Below are 18582 nucleotides of genomic sequence, written 5' to 3'. Positions count from 1 at the left end.
CGTTCTGTAGTGCCCCCGCTGGATAAACGTTTTACTGCTGCTTTGTCCTTCACCGCCTCCTTAACCCCCCCAACTCTCTTATAAACCTCTGCGGGGGGGATGAGGGACAGGCCGCGGGGCCTACCCGCCCGGCCCACGGGCAAGCCGCTTCCCCGCGGCTGGGCGCCGGCCAGTCTCGCAGGGAGCTGCGTGCGAGGGATTCGAAACGAGCGAAAGGAGCGCAGCCTTTGGATTAAAAAGCAAACAAACAAAAAAAAAAACAAACCAAGAAATGAACCCGCCATTTTCTCCTCTTTCCTGCCGCCGGCCTGTGAGGAGGAAAGGCCGCCGCTCGCGGAAGCCCCCGCGCGGCGGGGGGGCGGGGCTCCGGCCACGGGAGGGGCGGGGCGAAGGAGCCCCGCCCCCCAGCTGGGCCCGGCCCTGTGGCCGTGGCGCCTTTCCCCGGCCGGGAGGTGGGGGCGTGTCCCGCCCGAGTGCGCCTGCGCCGCCCGCGCGGCCGCGTAGGGGCTGACGGGGGTTGTTGTGGAGCGGAGGGGAAGCACGTGAAGAGCGCAACGTCATCATAAACACTCGTAGACAACATGGCGGCGCCTCCGAGCGGCAAGGTAACGGGGGCGGGCTGGGCCCGCGTCTCCGCGCGGGTGGCGACAGCTGCCGTCCTCTCCTCTTCGGGGGTTCCCCCCGCCGCTGGGGGTCGCCCCGCTTGGGGCCGGGCCCCTGCGTGGCCGGGCGGGGGCCCCTTCCTCCCCGCGGGGTCTCCTCACGGGGCCCGGGCCCGCCCCTCCGGACACGGGCCCTCCCGCCGTTTGGGCGGGCCTGGCGGTGGCGGGAGGCCGTGGGCCCTCTGCGCCGCCCTGAGGGGAGGAGGGGGTCGCGGCCGGCGGGTGGGACTTGGGCCCTGTCCGGGGCTGCGGGGAGAGCCGGCCCCGGTGGAGGAAGAGGCCGCTCTCCGCCGGTAGGCGGGCGGCCCCGGGGCCGGGGGTTGGCCTCCGCAGAGCAGGCGCTGAGGCTGAGGTGGAGGAGCGAGACTTGTCCCGTCTACGTGGCCGCGTGTCCCGGGCGTGCTCGTAGACGTTCCTGGCCTTTTTTCCTGGCCTACGCGCTGGTAGTGTGCGGGGACCTGCCCCGGGGTGGATACAAAGCCTTGTCAGTCGGGCGATTTGGTAATGTTAAGGTTTTTACGCCCCGCCGATCCTTGCCGAGTGTTGTTGAATGAAACGGTAGAGCTTGACAAGGACTCCAGTGTCTGTCCTGGTTTGAGGTCACGGGAGGGAAGGTATTGGCGACCCTCTCTGCCTCCCTCCTCCCCCACCAACGGATCCGATTTGTGTCCATATGGTTTTATTGTAGAAACATTTTTATTCCGTGACTCTGTCTTCTAAAAGTGTTACTTTTCAATGCCGGGCTCCCGAGCACGTGGATCCTTTACCTAGAGTTTAAAATCTCAGTGTAGTGTCTGACTGTATGTAGCCAGGGTTAAAGTGTGATAGTCTTCGGTTTCACCTTTCCAGCATATGGCAGCGAATGATTATTTCAGCTCATGCTGATCTCGGCATAGGAGAACATATGTAATTAGCCATGTCTGTGCTTCTCGTAGGGTGCTGAGGAGTGCATTTAGCTGGCAGGAAAATTCAGTAGAGATCTTGCTTGTGCCAGTTTACCATATCCATTTCAACCAGAACTGGTGGAGCAGGTACTTTGTTCAGCTGGAGTTACTACAACTTTAAGTTCTTTACTGCTGTTAGGTGCTGTAAATGTAAAGATGGCCATACTGTCCTCCCCAGGTGTTTCTAGCTGTGCACATCCAGTTTTTCCGTATACAGAGAAAAGTTACTCTTCTAGTTTTGTCCATTTTAAGCTCCATCCGGCAGTTTATTGGATGATGGTAAATATTTTCATTTTGCAGTTTATTGTTTTTTCTCCAGGTAGGTTTTTATCAGGATCTTCTTTGGGAAGGTTCTTCTGAAAGCAACTATATTATCCTAGTTTATATGAGAGGCTAAAACTATTGTGGGTTAGTTGTTTGTAAATTTGCTGCGTATTTGTTGTTCCTGTAAAAAAAAAAAAAGTGTTTGCCTGAGACTAAATCTCTAAGATGTTGCAAAACTTCGTTTCAGTTATTCCACATCCACAATGCTAATGTAACTTGTTAATGCAACTTCTAATTCAGTAGCATTCTTTGCCATGTCTCCTTTGATGTAGAGGAAATATGATAGTTGTGTTTTCTCAGACTTCATGAAGTGGCTGGGCTGGTTTGAAGTTTCACTGCTCTTGGTAGGAGCAGTTCCATCCTTCTCTAGATATCTCCCCACCTGTGTGTTGCACTTCTGCTTGCTTGGATACCGTACTCGTTTGATCTCTCCGTGATTTGATTTAGCAAGCTGAGATAATACATAAAACTGTGTGTACTTATTTTTGGCTGTGTTAGTTTTCTATTGGTCTAGGGAGCACATTGGATCACAAATTGTTCCTTTGGATGGCAGCAGGATTTTAGAAGGGCTCACAACTAGTGAAACTTCACTCCAGATGGAATAAAGACTGTGTAAGCTGGTACAGAACCAGTATTGTCACTTAAAACATTTTGCACTTCAGTGTGTTTCCAAGCTATGGGTGTCCTAATTTAATTACACTTTTCCTTCTGGCTGTGCAGTGTTGTAATGAGGTGTTTCAGGTGTAGATTTCTGAAAAAGTAGTAGGCATTAGTTTTTGGGGTGCTTTAGTCTCATTTGGCAGATCTTGTCACATGAAAGTAATGTATTTTAATGTATATGTTCTTTTCTGCAAAATATTATACAAAGTAATTCCCGTGGAATGCACATGGCAATATATTAAGCAGCTGGGATAGCCTGCATTGTCTCAGCTTTCATGCAATCCTGTTTCAGCAAACCGTATAAGGTTGTGGTTTCTATTATATTTTTACTGTTTGCCTTCCCCTTCTCTATCACTTTTTTTTTTATTTCCCAGACATCATTAATATTGGTGGATTCACAACTCTGCTGTTTCATATTGTCTCTGCTCCATACGTTAATGGGATATGAATTACAAATTTGGTAACCTCATATAACTGTATGTACTACTTTACTTGGATTTTTGTCCTATTTGTTTTTTTTCTTACCGTTTCGTATATTAGAAGGTTCTTTTCAGTGTTTTTCTCTATATGGTTAACTCGGTTCTAGAAAACTTAAGTTAATGTTGTTGAGTTCTGGAGTCATGACTCATTCTTTATTAATGACCTTCTGCACTAGGACAGTCTGAGCTTCGGTTTTTTGCCCTTTCTTAGAGTTGCCAGTTTTTTCTGCAAGTAACTTGGCAGTAAGGTCTTTTCGTTTTTCAGTGCTTTTGACTTTAAGTGTGTAAACAAGTATATTTTCTCTTTTTGTCGCTTAGCAAATGGCAAGTTTGTTTTCCTTATTTCAGAGAACCGACTCTGGACTCAACGCTTATAACAGAAAACCATGTTAGAAAATGAGATAAAAAGTTGTATATGGGGAGAAATACAAACTTCCAAGTTCAGTCTGTCAGTGTATAGGCTATTACAGCTGGTCTAAAGACAGTAACGACTTTTGTTTTATGCTCTTGGAGTTCAAAGTATCTTCAGCACATGGGCTGTTAGATCTTTCTCAAATTACCAATTGACACATGGGCTGCCAGAGAAGTTATTTTTCACTTGCCCCTGCCCTTGCTTTTGAAGTTAAAGCTAGTTCAGCAACTAGAGGTGTTTAAGTAGCAGTGTAGCTACTACTAAACAATAATGTTGTAAATGCTGTGGTGTTGGGGAGTGGGGTGTGTCTTTGCTGTTGAGGGTTTTTGTTTGTTTGTTTTGGGGTTGGGGTTTTTTTTGCCAGGACCAGCAAAGAGATTTAAAATATGGTGTGTTAAAATTAGCTTTGCATCCTTCAGGTAGTTTGTTGGCACAGATATAGCAGAATATTTTAGATGTATATATATTCTGTGGTGTGGGCAGTGTCTTGCTGCACCTTCTACTAGGTAAATCTGGGGGCACAGAGACTCCTATACTATGCATTGTTGTGCCATTTTATTAAGCACTTGATTTAAAATCTTCATTATAACTTTTTCAGCCTTTGTCATTTACTAGGTACAGAATCAATCTTTTCTGAATATGGTGTACTTCGTAGGTTTTCTTTGTGAACAGGAGCGTTTGCCTCTTGAATTTAGTTAAGGTTTCATTATGCTTGAATGTAAAGCAGTTCACTGATAATTCTGAAATTTCCGTATATTCTTTCTGCTTTCTATTCATTAAGGATTTCGTTTGCAGAAGAGTTCACAGTAGAAATAGTGTGTTACTACCTCAAGCTTTTACTGAATCGACTTGTATTTTCACTGATATCCCACTATTGTTGCGTGAGTAACAGAAATACGTTGTGGTTCAAGAAATCTTCAGTGCATCTAAGGCAGGACTTGAAAAACTTACTGTTGTCGAGCAGGAAACCTTTCTTATGTGGTACCTGGTGTTGCGAGCTTTCTCATTTGTCACAATATGGACAATAATGGTGGGGTTCTCCCCACCCCCACCCCCCCACTCCCCCACTTAGAAACTTTGTGTTTGTAAGACTTTTATTCTCTTAAGACTAGCATGAAATTTTACTGTCTTAGGAAAAAGGTTTGAGCCATAGGATCAGCAAACAGAAGACATACAAGGTTATAGCTTTATATTTTTATTAAAATTCAAATGCCAGAAGTTGTAGCATATCTTCTGTGGAGCAGAAGATGACATTGGTCAAGTAATGTTAGCTTGATGCTTTGCAGAGCACTTAAATGTGCTGGTATCTGGTCACTGAAAGCAGACTAATGATGTAGCAGGTACTTTGATGAGGCCAGTGACAGTTTAGCAGTGGATGTGTGAATAAGCTCTGGGGAAACCTCAGCTATTCTGAAGAGGGAGATGGAAATTAAAGCGGCATAATGCAGATTTTAAAATTGAGTTATATTTCTTCTTAGTTTAGAGCTGTGCTTTAAGTTAGATAATCCTTTTGTGGCTGTAAGGTCTCTCAGGACAACCATTGCCTAAATTGAATTCACTTTATTGGGCTGTAGTTGTTTCCTTACTGTGTTGTATCTTTTGTTCAGTTTACCTTCTGTCAGAACCTGAAAATGAAATGCTGCACAGCTGCTATATCTGTTGTTAATGTTTGCAGACAGACCCATTTTTCCTTAATTTGTAGTCTGTGGAGCGTTCAGACTTTCTTACGCAAGCACTTTCTTATGAGCATGCCTGCTTGCTGCTTCAGCTGTTGAATCAATCCACAGTGAGGTCCTTTACCTGATTCTCTAATATGAGGCAAAAATGAAGTAACTGCTATTGAAAACTTGTCAGAATCAGGATTTGCACAGTACCATAATTACTTAATGACTCCAGAGCAGTGGCTGATTCACTGTGTAGGTGCTGCAAGCTGTGTCTGTCATGAGAAGCTGGATGGCATCTTGGCAGAGCAGTGCTGGCCCCGAGTTGTACTCTCTGGCAGAAAAGGAGAGCGAGTTGGATGAGGACACGGAGAGTATGAAGTGTCTGAAAGATGGGACTAGCGAACTAGCTGGGGGAGTTGCTGTGCTTCTCTGTTATCTCGCACGTCCTGCGTTTGGCAGGTTGTTGGTGTGTGACGGAGGCAAGAACAAGAGCATGAGGTATGAACAGTCAGTGCACATGACATCAGCTGGTACTTGGGTGCCCAGCACAGGCAGGGTGAGAAATACACGGGTGAGGAGGGCAGGACCGCCCTGTTCTGTGGTAGCCCCAAATCTAGCTCTCCTTTCTTGTTGTCTACACCTCATTTTCTTTGGGTGCAGTGTTGTCATCTTTCACTAGCTGGTAGCACAGGGCCATAAATTGCCATCAAATGGCAAGCATTTAATCCCAAAACTTGGCTTGCGTTCTGGCATATATATTGTAATTGTTGATGTGGTATGCTAAAGGCCTTCTGCTCATGCGTGTCCCTGGCAATAAAAAGCTACAAACGTTGCCCGTTGACTGCTCGTTGTAAGCGGTACAATGAGCTGGAGGTACAAATTGTCTGTGCCGTGTCCTTACAGTATTAAGAATGATACAATTTATTTCACAGAAAATGATACTGGTACAACAGTGGGACTTCACAAAGTTATTTTCTGCTCGATGTGGACTATAAATACTTGAACGGTTTTCCAGAACCTTAACTAGCTTATGCCATGACATGTAAACTGAGCCTACATCCTGCCACTTCCCTCTATTTTTTTGTAGTAAGTGGGTAGGCATTTATTGCTTCGTGCAGCTTTCCGGAATTTTGTGCTGTGGTTCCCTGTTTCTCAAGACCCTCTGTCAGTAGATGAGATGGTGGAGTACGAGGCAGGGAGCTGGATCTGTTACGAAGAGCAATATAGAATTTTTCAGTTGCATGGCAACTGTGGCATTGGGAACACGTTTTCTTTTCCCGTGAAAGGAAACGTTTGTCCTTCTGAGAGATTAATGGATGGAAAAATAATAAAAACAATAGTAGATTGCATACCTTCTAGACTGAGAAGATGTACTTTGTGATACTTACTAACATTATTGACAGAAATGCACTTCTACCAGTGTAACTCTGATACAAATAGTTTTTTCTGGAACAGCTGTCCCAGTGATTGATCGCTTTTGTTCATATTTCTGACTAGTTGGGGTGATAGATTAGGTCCAAATAGCTAGAAGGTAAAATTTAAATAAATGCCAAAGTTGCCTTGTTTAAACAGGGACTGAATTTAAAAACAGGTATTTGGTAGAAATAGAGGGAGGATCTTCTTTGATAGAAAAGAGAAAAAAACTGTAATAGAGAAGAGGAAAGAAAGTTTCCAGTATTTGAAAGGTAACTTGATGTTAATAATCCTTCAAGAGAGAGATTATACTAAGTGATCACTAGAGGCTTCTTCCAAGTGGTGTTTCTGTGATTAAACAGGACACTTCAGAAATTTCTTGCTTGTGTAAAGTGAAGAGAAATTTAAGTAGTAAATCTACAACAGAAAGGACAAGTTAACTGAATTTTATTGCTATTTTTAAGCTCTGTATTCTTGTCTGGCTAGTTAAACTTACATACCTAAAATTCTATTTTACTGGCCTGACTGCAGATGTAATGATTTTTAAAACCTGACAAATGAGTAAGTTGAGAAAAGAAGATTCTGATATTTTAGTACCAAAGAAATATAATATCTGTCTTGGATTAGTTAAGAATTATTGGGGTTTGCCTTTAAAAATATGTATTTCTTAAGGCAGTGTTTGCAGCTTGGTTTGAAAATTTAACATGGTTATAAAAAAGTTACTGTTACTATTTGATGTATTTCACTTCCACAAAATCTGTTTGGTATATTAGGAACTCTTCACTCTTCTAGAGAGTTGTTTAAAACAGAACCCGTTTACATTGTTTATGAGCTCTTAAGAGTATATATAGCATGTAGCTTTGAAGAGTCTGCTGAATTTTGATAGACAAGAATTCTCTGATTTTTTTTTTTTAAGAGCATGATCAGAATACTGTGAAGAGTTTTATAAATGCTTAAATGCGAAAGTTACGTGGGCAGTGTGTACTCCTACAAGACTCTCTTATCTGGCTGTCACATGTTCTACCTTTGAAATGGAACCTTTGCCATTCACCCTGAATGTAGGATTGGGCCATTATTTAATCCAAGGCTGCAATTTTTTATTTTTGTGGAGTTCATCTTTTCTACACTAGATTGTCCGTTTTTAATTTAAATTAAGGTTCTCATTTCAACATGCTTAAATGGCAAGTGGGGGAAAGGCAGACTATGTAAGAAAGTCTTTTAATGTTTTAAAAGCTGTGTAGTATTTCCATATGAACCTCTACCTGCTGATTTAAAAAATACTAGGTATTGAATGCATTTTGTGATTTACTGGCAAAGTAATAACAGTTGGTGTGTTGCTTAGACAGTAAGTTTAACAAGTTCCATTTTCCATTGTTTCTTGATTAAAGTAAGTGAAAGACTCAGATCTTGGGGATGGGGGAGGAAGGAAAGGTAACAAAGCCCCTACCAAGGTAGCGGTGTTCACTTCAACTTATGTAGGTGAGTCAAAATGATAATGAGTACTGCAGCAGAGAGAAACATTTTTAAAATCTTGGGTTTTATTTCATTATCCACTTTGTTACAGGTTATATATGAGCAAGAAGGAGTTTTCATTCATTCATCCTGCGGAAAAAATGATGACCAGGACAGCTTAATATCAGGAGTACTACGTGTCATAGAAAAGGTATTTGCATAATATGTTATGGAAACTTTGTGTATTTGTTGGCAAAGCACATGTGTTTGGCAAATCTTAAATGTCTTTTTAAATATAGGATTTTGTAAATGAACAAATATCACATCATGTTTGACATCATCTGCATCATTTATATATATATGTAAGTTGTACCATAATCATACCATAAGCAAATAGGGAAATATGTACTTTGTTGTGTAGGATTGAATTTTTTTTATGATTGTTTGTATTGTAGGAAAACGAAGTAATAGTAGACTGGAGACCACTGGCTGATACTTTGGATGCTTCTAATATTCTGTGTGCTGGGAAGGTATGTTTGTTAGTTATCAGCGTTCTTCGTTCTGTTTCTCCAGAGATTTTATTTTGTGTGAACTTATGCGTAGGTGATCTCATAACTGGAAGCAAAATCTATTTGTGATTATCATTGGTATTAATAGCTACATGTAGGAATCATATTTGTGGACTGCAGCCCAGTTCAGGTTATTGGGATGCATGTGTAGGTGACTATTTAGTTTTTACTTGGTTCATATATAAAATAGAAGGGGGCTATCTGTATGAATAGTAAAGACCAAATGAGTCTAAGTGTATCATGGTCACCAGTCCCCCTTCATCTACTACGTTGTAGTCTGGTGATTCACTCTTCATAATTAGACTCAAAGCAGAGGGGTACCGTTCAAATGGAAAATAAAAATAGAAGTCTATGGGGGTTCCAAGACGCAGTGATATGTGGTATTTAAGCAGTATTAAGAGGATGTGACTAAAGAAGAAACATTTAAGTTTTACATTTAAATAAAAAGCTTGTTATGTTGGTAGAGTCTGCAAGAGAGGCTAGGATATTTTAGTACCATGCTGAATTTATTAAGTAAAACCTCTTGTCTTAATCATAAGTCTAAGTTTCCTGTGTTGAACTGTATCATGTTTCTTAGGATTTTAATACTACAGGTTCTTTTAATCTGTGAAAACGAAGATGCTTATTCTTGTTGAATCTGAGAAACTAGCTCAATTTTCATGCCTTGAGTTTTTTGATAGTCACTTTCTTTCTTTGCTCAGGATTCCAGTTCTGTTGTGGAGTGGACTCAGACTCCTAAAGAAAAATGCTCCCGAGGAGCAGACCGTCCAATTAGTTATGAAGCAGAATGGGACATGGTCACCACAGTCTCTTTTAAAAAGAAACCTCATTCAAATGGAGGTACTTAAAAAATAAGCTTGTTTTGCTTTTTCTTTATGGTAACTTGTAACTGAGGAATTGCCTTTAAGATACAGTTGTTGTGGATTTTATTAGGAATTGAAAAGCTGCGAGTCATTTGTGGTGAGAGGTAAATCTCTGGGTGTGGAAAAAAATTCACAATGGAATAGCTACTGTCTGCCTCCGTTGTATTTTTTTCTTTAAATTGCTAGAGAATTGTATTGAAAATAAATGTTAAATGTAATTTATTGCTGTGACGATCATTAGGTGATGTAGCAGTTATGTCTGCATTGGGCTCTTGTATTCTTTCAGACAAATGGGATTTGAACTAGATGTCATGTTAGAAAGGAAAATGAAAAAATAAGTGGTTTATGACTCAAATGCCTTTCCATACTGCAACAGCAGGGGGAGATGGAATACACAGTTAACGTGGTACATGGGTCTTTTTATATGGTCTTTTTTACTTCAGCAAAATAATTGTGTAGCTACATCACTTTTGTTACAGTGTCTCAGTAGAGATATGCACGTGGGTCCGGGCAATCCCAAGCACAAATACAGGCTGGGCAATGAGTGGATTGAGAGCAGCCCTGCGAAGAAGGACTTGGGGGTGTTGGTTGATGAGACACTCAACATGACCCAGCAATGTGTGCTTGCAGCCCAGAAAGCCAACCATACCCTGGGCTGCATCAAAAGAAACGTGGCCAGCAGGTTGAGGGAGGGGATTCTCCCCCTCTACTCTGCTCTAGTGACACCCCACCTGCATTACTGCGTTCAGCTCTGGGGCCCTCAACGTAAGAAGGACATGGACCTCTTGGAGCAAGTCCAGAGGAGGGCCGTGAAGATGATCAGAGGGATGGAACCCCTCTCCTGTGAGGACAGGCTGAGAGAGTTGGGGTTGTTCAGCCTGGAGAAGAGAAGGCTCTGGGGAGACCTTAGAGCAGGCTGCCAGTACCTAAAGGGGACCTACAGGAAAGCCAGAGAGGGACTTTTTACAAGGGCCTGTAGTGATAGGACAAGGTGTAATGGCTTTAAACTGAAAGAGGGTAGATTTAGATTAGATGTAAGGAAGAAGTTCTTCACTGTGAGAATGGTGAGACACTGGAACAGGTTGCCCAGAGAGGTTGTGGCTGCTCCATCCCTGGCAGTGTTCAAGGCCAGGTTGGACGGGGCTTTGAGCAACCTGGTCTAGTGGAAGGTGTCCCTGCCCGTGGCAGGGGGGTGGGAACGAGATGATCTTTAATGTCCCTTCCAACCCAAACCATTCTATGATTCTATGTTAAAAAAAACAAAGTGGGGGAGAAAGGACAGTGATTCTCAAATAATCTTTTTTTCTCTGATTCTCCTGTAGTATTTTTCTTCATAATACTTGTTTTCCCTATATTATTTCTCATCCTGTAACTGGGACCATTGTGCTTGTTTCACCATATCTTCGATGGTTTTAAATGTCATCTATGTCATGTACGAGTACAGGGTTTGGATTTAAGATTATGACCGTTTTGGGGCAAAGCACAGTCCTTGCTCCTAGAACACTGTGTTTGAGAGGAGTTTTTAGTGGTAGCACGATATAAAGCTAAAACCAGCATCTCTGTCAGGTATAGGATGGTTTTTTACATCACTGGTTTGTATTGATTTTTCATCTTCAGGCGTCAGAGTACATCTTCATCTAAAGTGAGTGTCAGTGAGCACTACTCACTTGGATTATGCTCTTTGCCACTTCATGCTTATTTCCACTTGCTGTAATTTGATGGGAGCGGGCCAGGGGGTGTGCCAGATTCCCTCCAGGCATGCTGGCAATTTTGTGTTCTCTGGTAAAGTAAAAATTAATCCCTTCTCTTTGAACGTATACAGTCTTGCGCAGAGTGTATACTATGCTTGCTCAGTATGGGAGAGAGGGGTGGGTGGGGAGATTTTCAATTCCTTCTCCCTTACTTTGGTAGCAGTCTCACAACACACGGCTAATGCTGTGTGCTATACGTAGCATACAGTATTGTAATGTATATCACGTTTAGTTTGAGTAAATAGTACTAGTTGGTGGAGATGCTGGTGGGATTCAGCTTGCTGCTGGCAGCTGAGACAGCAATTGTGCATTTAACTGCTGGATCGCTTTTATAAACTGTAGGCACAGCTTCAGGGGAGCAGTCTGGTAGACTTACTCATTATTTTAGAAGTCTGTAGAAGATGAGGAGGCACAAAGAGAAATCCAGAAAGAGCAGTTTCAGTAGTTACAGTATACATTTTATTATCAGAACCAATGTTGAGTTTTGTGGTTTGGGTTTGTTTTTTAGGAATAGCAACACATACGATGCATTTGTAATTACTAACACTGGAAGTCAAACTAAAGTCATGTGGTAATTTTGTTTTTAAGATGCTACAACTCATGCAAATGGAGAAAGCAAGTGGTCGTTCCTGTTCAGTTTGACAGATCTGAAATCAATCAAACGAAACAAAGAAGGCATGGGATGGTCTTATTTGGTGTTCTGTCTGAAGGATGATGTGAAGCTTCCAGCTCTTCACTTTCATCATGGAGATAGCAAACTATTGATTAAATGCCTTGAAAAGCACGTTGTGCTGAATGAGTAAGTATCAGACAACTCTTAGTTCTGATGTAAAATACAGATTATTGGTTTACTTTTTAAATTCTGTAAGGAATTTCAGATTAATGCTTCCTGATGTATTTTCTCTTCCCTTTTTTATTAGTAGAATCAATTTTCAAGGTGACTGAAACTGCATTTTCACATGCGTATTTGGAATGCAGGCTGAAGTTTTAAAATTGTTGGATCAATTTATGAAATAGCTTAGAATCTATTGAAGTGTTATTAGCTTCATAATACCGTAGTAGCTCCCTCTAGTGGGTACAGAAGCTTCTCACGAACACTCAGTGTAAAGTTAAATCCTTTTTCATGAACCACTTCTATTAAATCGGATAATTTGTGTTAAAATTTGAGATCTTCTACTTTGTGTGAAATATCTGAGTATCGACATCAGTGTATGAGGTAACTTACAGTACTGTCAACTAAATCAATTTGTATATAAATGTTTTCCCCCAGAATTCTGTTCCCCTGTCATTTCTTGCCATGGGGAATGTTTCACACTTGATCTTTACTCTTCAAATCATCTTTCTGAATGTAAACATAATTAAACCCTATCATAGTGTTAAATACTTGGGTTTTGTTGTGTATTTATATTGTATTACCTCCAAGTTTTTCACTTGGATAGAAGCCTTTTTGATTGGCGTAGCATAAATGCAGAATAAAATAACATGTTCTGCTCTCACCATGTAGGCATAAGTATAATTTAAGAAGGCAACAGAGTAAATAAGAGTAGGTAGAGCATGAAGAAACAGTGATGTGTAACAGGTACAGCTATAACAGGTGTAACATCAGTGTAACAGGTATTCTGTTTTCAAAAGTGTTTCATTGTCATCACTGGCAACAGAACAATCTGATGACAGATTTGAAGGTGGACAGTGAAATGGCTGTGGGAATCCTTATAGAGGGCTCTTCTCACAGTGGGTGGCATCAATGAGGTCAGAGCTGCCTTCGACAAGTAGGGAAGGCTGCTGCCCAGTAATACTGTTAGGCTGGGGAGTAAGCCAATAGGACATGAAAATTGTATATTCGTTGAACTGGTTTGTGGAAGGCTTTGACAGTGTCAAGATGTGGTGTTGGAGTCGGTGACAACCAGAAGTTGTCAACTGCTTGGAGAAGGTAGCATGGTCAGTGTGACCAATTGGTGGAATGGTACTGGCTGTGGCATTGTATGCGAGCTTTTTAAGGGGAAAAGTCAAGAAGGCCAAAGGAGAGGCTATTAGCAGGACAAGATAAAGGTGTAAATAAGAATGTTCTCTGTACAACTGTAGATTAGGAAATCCTGGATGATGTCATCTTAAATACTGAGGTTTTTTCTCTAGGTTCCCTTTGAGTTCTTCCTTAAACCTCCTTCAATTTTGTTTCCTAATTCCACTACTTATGCAGGCACAGGGGACTGTTGTTGTCCTGCCATACCTCCGCCTCACTCCCCTTTCCCCCCAAGGGAATTGTTCCATTTTGAGCATACTGCTCTGCATTTACTTATTTGTGGATATCTTCTCTCTAGTTGCTGGTAGGCTAGGGCAGGTTTTTGAGGCAATCTACGTAGCAAACACTGGAAAAACACCTGTGTTGTATGATGAGTCGTGGAAAGCTTTATACCTTATCTATGGCATCTGTTGCCTGTGTACTGCAGCAATGTATCTCAAATTTTCTAATTCCCAGAATATATATTTAATGAACAGGACCAAGTTTTAAGTAGGCCTAGTAAGTGCGTTTGACAGTGTAGCAAACTGGTTTGCATTGACTTAATCAAAACTTTGTTCTTGTGATTAACTGTCAACTAGAAACTTGAAAATTTTAGATGAAGATTTTCCTTTATGCCTTCTTTCCAATTAGTCCATTTGAGGCTTTAATAAAAGGAATTTACAACTAATGAGTCCATGCTGCTGTTTTTTTAACTGCCACTATTTAAAGAGCTTGTTATTTGAAAATATGTGTGTGTGTACACATACATATACACATAAAAAGCAATAAGCAACAGGAAAGTTGATAACTAAAATGCAGTACTGCAACTACAGATCTGTAGTTATATTTGCATTAATTTTGGTGGAGTTCCATGTATTTAATGTTGAGACACCTGGCCTAAGCTTATTTTATATTTCATATTTTTTGCTTAAAGGCATAAAATATTTACAAGAAGATACTGCTCTGCTATGTAACAAGTTATTTTGTCTTTTCATATTCAGGAAATTTTTTGTATCTTTTCACTTAGTGGTTGAAAGTTTTTAGAAAAGCAGGAATCTAAGCTAACATAGCAGAATACCTTAAACCATTTTATGAAGTTGGACACCTGAGCTCCTATAAGTCAGACATCTAAGTTCTGCCCAGCATTTGGTTGTCAGTTCATTACCGCACATAGACAGTTTGTGTTACTAACAGGCATTATTTCCAGTTTTACTGAGTCATGTGCAGCAAATAATTATACTTCACATTGCTATGTAAAATTAATGCTTATTGGTGAGTCACTGAATGAAAGTGAAGTAAGTAGTGATTTTGGTTCCTGTTTCAAGCACTGTCTCTTTCAGATAGTCTGCGGTGAGTGAGTGGGCACTTACCATTCTTCCTTTATTTGACCCAGTGGATTGGATTCTTAGTTCTTGTCTTTTGTAGCCTGTTGCCAGTTGATATCGGCGTTCCTCTTCAGACAGTGCAAAACAGTAGCTGTCAGGTGGGGAAGAAACTGTACAAAGAGAGACAGTCATGTCCTTATGTGTCTGGTTTCAAAAGAAGGCAGTGGAGTAGAGTTTGTGCAGTCTGACCCAGCAGCTGTGCACTGGGGTGTCCAGGAACGCTTGCTAGATGGAGTTCCCTGCTAAGGTAAGACAGGGAAACTTGAGGTGATGTTCAAGCATTCAGGATGTGCTGAGCTGCTCAGTATTGCCACCTCAAACAGTTCTAAGCATTGACGAATGCAACAGCAGGTACTTTGGGAACTTTAAAGCAAAAAGCTGAGGCAGCTATGGAAATTAAATTTGAATTAAGTTAAGCATTGAGCTGAGCAGGAACTTCCAGTTTCGGTTTTCTTACTTAGATTCCTCTCTTCCAGTTCAGGTCTGCTTCTGGCACCAAATTCTTTTCTGTGGTCTAGTCATGAATTATGGTTGGTTTTTTGTTTTTTTTTTTTAAGGAAAGAGAAAAGAACAAATGTGCCTCCTAAGTTGTGGAAATGGCAGACTTCAGTCTCTGTTTTTTCTATTTTTTCCTAATGGTTATTACCATTATACCATATACATCATGCTTTTGTACATGATGTATCTAAGCTCACAACCTCTTTTAGGAAAAGGTGTTTACTCAGCTTTCTGGATGCCACAAGCAAATACGTGGCAGCATAATTACTTGTTATCCCAACCTCTTAGTTTATAATACATAGGATATTGATGTTTAGGCAGGAAGTTTAGCTTTTCTCTAAAATACCTTTCTGTCATGGGTATTTTCTTCCTCTGTTCCTATTACCTCAAAAGTTTTTGTCCTTCTCTAACACCATGCCTTATAAAATGTCACATCGTTGCTGAAATTGGTGTGTGTGTGAAACGGCTAAACTCAAACAAAATATTTTTAATTTGTTGCTGTAAAGATTATGTGTTTCTTAGTTTGGTGGTGCCAGTATAATATTGAGAAAACACTGTGTGTATGGATGACACTTTCTAACTCGCAGGTTTATGAGTAAGTGTTTAATAAAGTGTCTAGCTCACAAAATTGTTTTGAACATTACCCAAGTAGCTGTTGATACCCAGCTGGCTGTCCAGAGAAAATATTTAATTAAAATGGAGATGTGGTGCAAAGTTTTCGTTCTTTTAGTTAAGGCAAACATAATACATGACTCAGCCTTTGCCCCTGTGCTGCTTTTTAGCAAAAGCCAGTTGAGCTTCATTAACTGTTGCTGCCTCAGAACTATGACTGTGGTGTCTGGCTGTCTCAAAATAAGATCTCTTGTTGCATTTCATATCCGTCAGTGTTAACAGTGTCCTGTCCTGTTGGAATGGGAGAGAGATAAGGCTTATTAAAGTTCTTATCTTTGGCTTTAATAACATGGTAGGTGATGCAGGTACTAATAAAAATAAAAGTAACTTTTCTTTCAAAGACTAGAAATAGTGGATTTAAACTTTGGGGGAGAGCAGTAGAGAGGTATTTTATAAACGTAAGTCTGTGTGATGGATTAGAGTCAGATGGCAAAGTGCTTGGCTTCCCCTGCCTAGCTACCAACTCTGCGGCTTGAATGTCAGCCTGGCTTCTGAGCTGTTCTCTTCTGTCACATATTGAGCTGTAAATTGGTGATTCAGGAGCCGGTTCATGAATTGATGGGGTATCTATGCTGGAGGAGGGGAGAAGATGCGATTGGGGGCAGGGGATGAGAGCAAAAGAACAGATTAAATACTGGGAGCAGCACGGTTCCACTGTCTTTGTTGTTATTGTTTTCATCTGCCTGTGCAAGCCTGTCGGAGAAGCAAATGTTATATTGAAATACAAGAGAGTACAAATACAGCGAGTTAGGCCAAACGGGGTTTGTGTTCATGTAGCTTTGGGAGTCTACACAGAAATACATTTGCAGGGCTGTACTGAGCTGGTTCTGTTTCACAATACAATGGCTGTGGTGTTTTTTAAGCTCCTATCAGTATGAATCTTAGAATTATTCTGACAGTAGCTGTTGTAATACTGTTGGTTAGAAATTTGTTGATGTGCTTTCATACATTGAAAAGCAGTTTGTATTCCTTTATGTAATGTTTTACAGGGTGCCTTAATGTAAGATTTACTAATTGGTAGAAAGAATTCCTTAACTGTATATGGTGACATGGGCTCTCTTCGCTTCCTCTGTCACGTTGAAGGAGTTTCAGCATGTATTGTGTTAAGGCTGACCAAGTCTCACTGAATTTCCCTTCCTGTGTCACCTCTTTTTTTTTTTTTTTGTCTGTTGTCAAATACAGAAAACTGTAGTTGAAGAAAACTTTATTTACATGTGGGTGACAAAAACTATCTTCAGGGTAATTTCTCAAAAGCATCATGATTTTTCGAAGAATACAATTCAGAATGAATATGATGATGACTAATCTTTTGAAAAATGAAAGTCTTTTCTAGTGCATTAGCTTGTGAACTTGTGCCAAGAATTAAGAGTGATCTTGCATCAAACCTGCTTTCTTTGCACAAAACCCGAAATGTGACTTCAAAAAAGAGTAAATGTTCTAAAAACATTTTCAGGAAAAACTGGTGGTACTTATAGAAACCCTTTTTCAATTTTATTGCAGATCTCCACAGGATAAACGGATTCTTCTCGTGAATTCTCAGAACAAGTCTCTGTCTCAGTCTTTTGAAAATCTCTTTGATGAATCATCATATGGCTTATTACAAGTATGTATTATCTTTGATTTTTTTTTTATTCTGAAGACCTTTATTAAAAAATCCCACCCTACCGTGTCACACAAATATTCCCTGAATCATTGCCATTGTAGAAGCATTGATTATATCTGAAAACAGGTGCTTACTATAGAAAGTACACTTCGAAGTTGTTTTCTGTGTTCTAATAATTTCTTAACTTCCCTGTGGTAGTATTTCAAACCTATTCAAGTTAATGTTGTCTGTGATTCTATACATTTGGGTACAGATAGTTTTAGAAAGCAAAAGAAGGAAAAATTTTAGAGGAGTTACCAAAACGTATTAATTAGAATTTTCTAAATTCTACTTGACTAAATATTCTTTAACTTGATATTGTCTGACAGTTTTGAAGGGATGCTGGAAATACAGCAGCAGAGTGCAATATTGCCTAAAAGAGTTGTTTTTTATGCTAAAGCTGCTTATCATTTGGGTGGTGTTTGTGGACTCATGAAAGTCAGCAGCAAAATTTCCAGTGATTTGAATGAGGCCAGAGTTTTGATCCACTGATTTGTTTACTTAAAGAAAATCTTCATGAGTGAATTACATTAGTTTCTGGACTTAGTTGTCAAATCAAGTTTTGTGTGAGATTCCTAGCAGAGTACATGATGATTCAAGATGCATTTTCTCTATGAAGATAGAGAAGCTAGGCATAAGGAAGACATTTTGTGGCATTAATTACTGGAAAGTAGGTCAGGCTTACTGAGCACACTGCTATCCAATCTTTCAAATCAATCAGTAGTATTGCCTTAATACTTAAGATACCTTTTTTTGATCATGTATTGAATGTACTGTATGAAACTAGTAATACATGAAACTTCAATAACTGAGACTTACAATACTCTTCCTGTTGTTTTGCTTTCTTTGAGTACAAGAATTCCAAATAATCTGAGGCTTTTTGTATTTTACTTGTTTTCCTTGTTATAACACAGAAATTGAAGAAAGATCCGTACACAGTAACAATGGGAAGATTTTCCAAAGTCACAAACTATATTTTTGACAGTTTCCGCTTAAGTGACCCTTCAAGTCAAAGGCGACCACCATCAGAAATGGCAGACTTTCTCAATGATGCTATTCCAGGGTTGAAGATAAATCAGCAGGAAGAACCAGGATTTGAAGTCATTACACGAGTGAGTGTGTAAATGAATATGATACAGATGCATTGATTCTTTTTATGCACACCTTTAAAGGAATGGTAGGACTTGAAGCTT

General features: G+C 40.4%; 1 protein-coding gene across 3 annotated transcripts in view; it reads left to right on the top strand.

Annotated features, from left to right (window-relative positions):
- Positions 1 to 480: 480 nt before the first annotated feature.
- The window catches only part of TBC1D15 (TBC1 domain family member 15), a 34362-nt gene continuing 16260 nt past the window's right edge, over positions 481 to 18582 (top strand). For 2 of the 3 annotated variants that reach the window (XR_008233082.1, XM_052774360.1), the window contains exons 1-7: positions 481 to 605; positions 8123 to 8221; positions 8466 to 8540; positions 9281 to 9419; positions 11782 to 11992; positions 17248 to 17350; positions 18304 to 18501. Coding sequence is in view for 2 of the 3 variants with exons in the window: in XM_052774360.1 (XP_052630320.1) it covers positions 582 to 605; positions 8123 to 8221; positions 8466 to 8540; positions 9281 to 9419; positions 11782 to 11992; positions 17248 to 17350; positions 18304 to 18501 (849 nt within the window). In the remaining variant the exon portion in view is untranslated. Of the gene's footprint in view, positions 606 to 8018; positions 8038 to 8122; positions 8222 to 8465; positions 8541 to 9280; positions 9420 to 11781; positions 11993 to 17247; positions 17351 to 18303; positions 18502 to 18582 lie in introns of those variants that run through there. The other variant, XM_052774361.1, reaches the window with a different exon arrangement.

Source organism: Harpia harpyja, chromosome 23 (assembly GCF_026419915.1).
Source record: "Harpia harpyja isolate bHarHar1 chromosome 23, bHarHar1 primary haplotype, whole genome shotgun sequence".
NCBI lineage: Eukaryota > Metazoa > Chordata > Aves > Accipitriformes > Accipitridae > Harpia > Harpia harpyja.
The sequence above is the reverse complement of the archived record's forward strand: the minus strand, read 5'-3'. Positions and strand labels throughout refer to the sequence as shown.